We start from the raw sequence: 6,897 nt of genomic DNA on the forward strand, positions 1-6,897 counted from the left end.
ATTTACCTAAATATCAACTTAACACAATTCCAACACTTTCAATGACCCAGGTCTATTTAGAGCAATTTTCAAAAACTTTCAAGGATTGGGAACCCTGGAAAAATCTACAGCCATGTGTTTTTTTATCCCGAGAAATCCCGTCGACAGCTGCTGTAAACATGTTAATGTGACTGGCAGGAAAGAGAGAGGACGGAGGAATGTGGACGAAAGGGGGACGAGGAAGCAGTCGGGGGGGAGAACTGTGGGCTGTGATTACACCTCTCTGTGTACACTGATCACATGTTTTACCACTGTGACCCCTGACCTCTGCTGTTCACTCCCACATTGTAGTCAAACAGAAAACTAAACCATAAACACAAATATGTGGTATAGGAGTACTGTAGTGTGCAGCAGCAGCACATGGAATGCATTTAAATAAAAATAAGATAACATTCTCATCATCATCAAATCATCAAATCATCAAATCATCTCACAACGTAACAGGTTACATCGGCCTGATCAACACACCAGGATCTATAGAAACCACGTCACAACTGTGGCAGTGAACGTCCTGCTGTTTAACCCCAGACCATGTGCTCGGAGGCTTCAACCATTAAATTCATCATCAACTCGTTTTATAATCCATTCATCGGTTATAATAATTACAGCAAATTCTCAGATGTTTTCAGCCTCTTAAAAGTGAAGATTCTCTGGTCTCTTTGCTTCAATAAGAGAGAAATCGTTCAAATCATCTCGTGAAAAACTATTATTTCACTAATATTTCACTAATATTTCAGGAGCGACTTAAAAGTCCTGTCTCGCTCGCCAGCATACAGTCCTTGTGATTTATTTTCTAATGTGCCACAACAGGGAGCTTCCTGTTTCGTTTCGTAAATTAATAAATGTTCACACAAAGAAAACGGATCCTATCTGCAATGTTTCAACATTTTTTCAATCATCGCAATAATAATGAATGGATTAAATATGAATTATGATCAAACGTCTCATTAACGCATATAATTGGAGTGTTGGTTTTTTACATTTACTTTATCTTAAGACTTTTTAAGATTTGTTTATATATAAAATATATAAACCTACACACACGGTTCACTTGACAATAAAAATCCTGATAAAATCCTACTTAACCTTTCTAATGATACTTTTAACGGATTAAAGATAGTGTTGGAGATATTAAGATCCAACTAGATGATTTCATTATATACAGTATGTAAATATAAATAACATAACTCCAAAATCAATTAAAGTTAATAAAAGAAAATAGTCATAATAATCAATAATGATTTTTATAACTTTTGCTATTTATAGCTTAACATACTGTATGTGTAGTAGAAGCTGTACATATTACTTAAAAAAATAAATAAATCTAAAAGTAATCCAATTTATCCTCACTTGTAGCCTACATTTACACGAATGCCACTTATGCTTGTGTCCCAATAATATACATTTTAAAAATCTATAAAAGTTCATTTGATTTTAACACTGCAGCTAAAATCCATACGATTTTACAGTTTCGTAGTAAAACATTAACCATTTCCTTCTTACATGACGTTTTCCTAATTCTATTTATGGAGTTATGAGGTTTTCTTGTAAGTTGCATTTTTATGAGAAACACTGAGAGAGAACGTGGTGTGGCGGGCGTCTCACGTCACTCTCACGTCACTCTCACGTCACTGTCACGTCAGGCGTTCTTGGGCAGCAGCAGTGCGAGGTCTTTGAAGGCACACAGCTGTACCCGCTCCTGACTGTAGAGGGCGAGCAGGGACGGCTCGCTCAGCACTCTCAGCTCATGCTGTCGGTCAGCTGACTGGGAGAAATCGTCGGGACCCTCTCCACAGCCGCCGTCCTGAGGGCGACTGGGGTAACCGGGGTGGACCATGAGCTCTGCCGTCACCACGGCTTGATCCGAGCCCGACGCACTGTTGGAGCTGTAGCCTGAAGAGGGCCCTGCAGACAGAGCGTGGTGGAGCGCCCTCTGCAGGTGTGGCACGGACATGTTCTGCCCCATGGTGGTCAGTCCCAGGTACACGTCTGGCCACCTGTGGACATGGAAAAGGTTTACCATGGTCTGTGTTGATGGAGCACTTTTCTAGTCTGAGACAGTGGACTGCACTTAACCTCAGCGTTCGTCTTTGTCTTCTAATCATAATAATTCCTCTTCAGGCTGCAGATAAACCTGCAAAGCACCGTCTCTAACCTTAACCATAACCAGTTCATGCCTAACCCTAACCCGAACCTAACCACACACAGCAGACCTGATTCCATAGCGGGTGAAGACAGGAATGGAGTCCAGCGCGTTCTTCTCCACCTGCGTGTAGAATCTCTGCAGGTGCAGCGGCAGCCACGGGCAGCTGTGCAGACCTAGTTCCACTGGAACACGCGTGTACGGGATCCTGAAATCTGAGAGCACCTGAGCAAACACCTCACGCACCTCTGCAACACACACAGCGCCGCAGTGTGAGTTTATTGATCAGTCGAATCCTGACACAGACTCAGAGGTGACTATAATGTGTAATAATAATGTGATATCACTTTGGTTTATATCATTCCATATCAATATAAATCAAATCAATATTTCTGTAAGGCTGAGCGACACGGCTCATAAATAATATCTGGATATTTTTAGTATACAAGATAATCTGTGGATATAAAGCTGCACACAGGTCGTTTTTCTGGATGTTTGTGCTTCTCAGAGGAGAGAGACACTGTAAATACTGTGTATGATCTCATTACCTTTTATTTTAGATACATTTTAATGTTAAATGAAGGATATTTACGTGTGTTAGAAACAATGAAACTCTAAATTCATATCCACTACAAATATGGTCAAATTCTGCTACAACACAAATACTCTGTATTCAAATGAAGGAAGAATTCAATCAAATGACTTTTTGCCTGAACATAAAGTGATATTACACGTTACAGGATATTAAATGAAAATAAACAAGACCAGACGGTGCACGGAATAAATATGGAAGCAAAAAGCTGCTCCGTGTTCGTCTACGCGACTGATTGATAAATTTATCGTCAACAATGAATTAACAATTTTAAAAAAGCTCAGATTTTTCAATCATGTGTACAGAGCTTTTTGCTGAAATGGAGTTCATAAAAGTGTTTTTGGAAACAACAGCGTACCTGGCAGCACATGGATGTGCTGGTGTCCGTCCATGTGCTGGGGCAGGTGACCTGTGAGCTCTCTGAACAGCCGCACCTGAGCCCGCAGCTCCTGCTCCACCTGACAAGAGAACATTTGACTGTTTGTTACACTGACGGATGTAATTGTAGTAACTCCACATTTCTCATACGGCACAGAACGTCTTCACCTCACAGTGAATCAACCTCCTCCATCTCACCCTGTTCTCTGTATCTCCCTCTCTCACACCAACTAACTTCATGTCCTCTTTCACTCCATCCATCAACCTTCTCTTTGGTCTTCCTCTGGACCTCCTGCCTGGCAGTTCCAACCCCAGCATCCTTCTACCAATATACTCACTATCAAACCAAACCATCTCATTGTGGCCTCTCTGACCTTTTCTGTATTTGTCTACCAGCATTCCTAAAGCAAATACTGCCTCTGTAGTACTCTTTCTAGGCATGAAACCATACTGTTGCTCACAAATGCTGACTTCTGCTCTCAGATATTCTGCATCACTCCAGAATGTTTCCTTCTCCTCTAATTCACGTCCCACCTGTGGAGCATAGCCACTAATAACATTTAACATCACTTCAGACTCACTCGTTTCACTTCCAGGACATTCCTAACAAACTCCTCCTTTAGGATAAACCCTCATCCATTTCTCTTCCTATCAATACCATAGTAGTACAACTTCAAACCTGCACCTAAGCTTCTCGCCTTGCTGCCTTTACACCTGGTCTCCTGGACACACAGTATGTCCACCTTCCTTCTCTGCATCATGTCAATCAACTCTCTAGCTTTTCTCGTCATCATCATCCCAATATACAAAGACTCTGACTTTGAATATTGTCAAATGAAAGCAGACTGACTTCCTGAAAGCTCACAGACACTCTTAAATAACAGATATTTCATATTATAGAAGATTCTGGCCACCAGTCAGTGAAGCCTTTAGTATTTTATATATATTTTATTTTATTTGTTCTTTAAAAACGTTTTTTATTTTTAAAACGGATACACAAGTTCTGATTTTTTTTTTTAAAAGAATAGATAAATAAAAATAGAAATAATTACAGCAATAAACAAAAGAATTATTTGTCCATAAAATAAATGTGAAAAATACAATTAATTGAATATTCATTCATTTATTTTTTTGTTCATTCATTAATTTACCCCATTTCTGTATTTACTTATCTATTTATAGGTTTTTCTTCCTCCAAATCTTTGCTCCGTGTCACAAAGAAATCATTAAAACTGAATAATTTTGGTTCGTGGGGAAAAGAAGACATTTAAGTTTAACTGTTTGAGGTTTGAAAAACACAGACGACACCAAGGCTTTAACATTTTTCTCACCTGTGTTTTACAAACCAGCACCTGAGAGGTTTACATCGTGATCCACAGGATCCAGATTCTGGATCTGTATAGAACTCGCTCTGCTTATAGCTATTACCATCCTACATAAAACATGTGCAAATGAATCACTGCGATAAACACATCTGAACGGGTTAAATGGGACTTCACCATGTTAAACACCTGCGTGTCAGTCTTACAGAAGTCAACATGAAGAGGGAGGGAGGATCATTTACAGCTGTTGTGGAGAGACAAACAGGAGCGGCGTACCTGCTTCATGCTGAGCTGGCCTCGCTCCAGCGCCTGACGGAAGCCCATCTTTCCCTGGAAGAAGCCATGCTGGTTTATCAGCGTGGAAGACTGCTGCACACTCTGACACACTGGGATCCCCTCTGACAGGTTGGCATGGAGTCCGATGGGGATGTTGTGTCTGAGGGAGAAAAGGAATCTTCTTTCAGGGCGACTGCACCAACTGACCAAATAATCCCTTAATCAAGGATGTGAACACATTTCATACACGGGGGCAACGGCATGTGCTTTAAATACAAACAAACAAACAGTTAAAACATTAAAACAAACAATTAGAACAAAACCCAACTATAATATACAAATAATGTACAAACAGAAAGAGGGAAAGAAAATAAAAGTACAAAATATGATGTTTATATACTGTATATATAATATATCTTGTATATTTTAACAAGGTGGTGGTAAGTACTTGGCTTTTGATGAACTGTAAAAAAAAAAAAAACTTGAGCTGCTTCATTTGATGAAAAAATAAATCATATTAAAAGTCTAATCATTTTGTCATACTCTAAAACTGAAAACAGATTCTGTTTTAATAAGGTAAAAAAAAAAAAAAGGTTAAAAAGCACTCACATTATTATGCTGAGAAAACCATTAATATTCCACCTGTAAAATGCTGTGGATCTCACCATAATATGTTGTTGACCATGTATTTTGAAGTGTCATTCATATTTTCATACAACACAATACCAGACGCTAGAAGTACCTTTTAGCCAGATCAGCCGCTTCTTTTGCCGCAGTCGCGTTAACCAGCAGCGACACGTTGGAGATGCCTCCTGCCAGGAAACAGTCGACGATCCCCTGGTTTCTCTGAGGACAGTAGCCAAAATCATCTCCTGTCACCACCAGCAGCATTCTGGGTTGTGGCATAATTGCTGGTGTCTGTGGACACACACACACAGACACACACAGACAGACAGACAGACGCACACATTATAAAAGCCGCAGTGCCTCAGTGAATAGAGACAGACTGAACAACATTCACACCGTCTTTATCTCACCATTAACTCACTGAAGAAGCCTGACTGAATTCAATACCTAGCAGGTGTGGCACCGTGTCATATGAGCCCTGTGTCAGGTGTGCCACTGTGGTCTGTGTTGTCTGCTTAAAGCAAGAAGGTGGCTCTGACATATTGTTAGGCTATTGTGTTGCATGGTGTGCGCTGTCACAACTTTTCATATATATATTTTTATTTTTAAAAAGCAGAAGTTATTTGTGGTTGTAGTTAGAGCTGAACTTATCAAAGTTGAAATATTATCAAAATTGCAATGCAGCCTACTGCAGTTTTCAAATCGCAGGAGGCGCAATCTTTGTTAAAGCCAAAATGTGTCATTGTCTTGATCTTTGCACATTATTCTACAGACTGAAGAGAACATATTTGTTTCTGTGTTCTTCAGCTCTGCCCAAATATCACACAGTAATCATTTTAAATGTCAAAATGACCATTCCCTCTGACATCACAGATCAGAGACTTCCTTTTATTGTCATTGCACAGAAAACACAGCAGTGAAACTGGCAACCACATTTTGTTGCTTGGCAACCGGATAAAACAACAACACAGCATTGAATTTTAAGGTAGTTACTGTAAACTATAAATAAATAAGTGTATATGTATATAAATATATATAAAAGTAGTGCACATATACTAAATTTAGACGTAAAAAACAGGAAAGAAAACTGTAAGAAAACAATATGAAAAAATAACAGTTAAAATATTGCACAGATAGTGTGTGTGTGTGTGTGTGTGTGTGTGTGTGTGTGTGTGTGTGTGTGTGGGGATGTTGGTGGAATCATGCCTTAATTCCTGTCAAAATAATTGCAATTAGATATTTAATCAAGATGTTGTTGCAGTCTACATGATACAATGTTGCTAGCTGGCTGTGTGTGTGTGTGTGTGTTTTACACCCACCTGTTGTTAGAAAGTTTAGATTATAACTCCAAATCGTAATCCGGCGTAATATCTGTTAAAGCTTGATGAATGAGAATCTACACTGACATCTTACATTGAGATGTTTTGACTGCACCTCATGGAACTGTCATCACTCACATTTATATAAAAGTCACTGATGATTTAAAATCACATTTACACTGGTTATAGATATATATATAT

At 39.2% G+C, this 6,897-nt stretch overlaps 1 protein-coding gene across 1 annotated transcript; it reads right to left on the reverse strand.

Moving 5' to 3' along the window:
• Positions 1-34: 34 nt before the first annotated feature.
• LOC122761457 (carbohydrate deacetylase-like) lies at positions 35-6,117 on the reverse strand. Its single transcript, XM_044016692.1, has 5 exons — positions 5,493-6,117; positions 4,751-4,910; positions 3,133-3,232; positions 2,253-2,430; positions 35-2,036 (listed from the first exon to the last, which is right to left on the reverse strand). The coding sequence occupies exons 1-5, from the start codon at positions 5,654-5,656 to the stop codon at positions 1,679-1,681; spliced, it is 960 nt and encodes a 319-aa protein (XP_043872627.1). The 5' UTR covers positions 5,657-6,117; the 3' UTR covers positions 35-1,678.
• Positions 6,118-6,897: the final 780 nt, after the last annotated feature.

The sequence above is a fragment of the Solea senegalensis genome, unplaced genomic scaffold, assembly GCF_019176455.1.
Source record: "Solea senegalensis isolate Sse05_10M unplaced genomic scaffold, IFAPA_SoseM_1 scf7180000014713, whole genome shotgun sequence".
NCBI classification, from domain to species: Eukaryota; Metazoa; Chordata; class Actinopteri; order Pleuronectiformes; family Soleidae; genus Solea; species Solea senegalensis.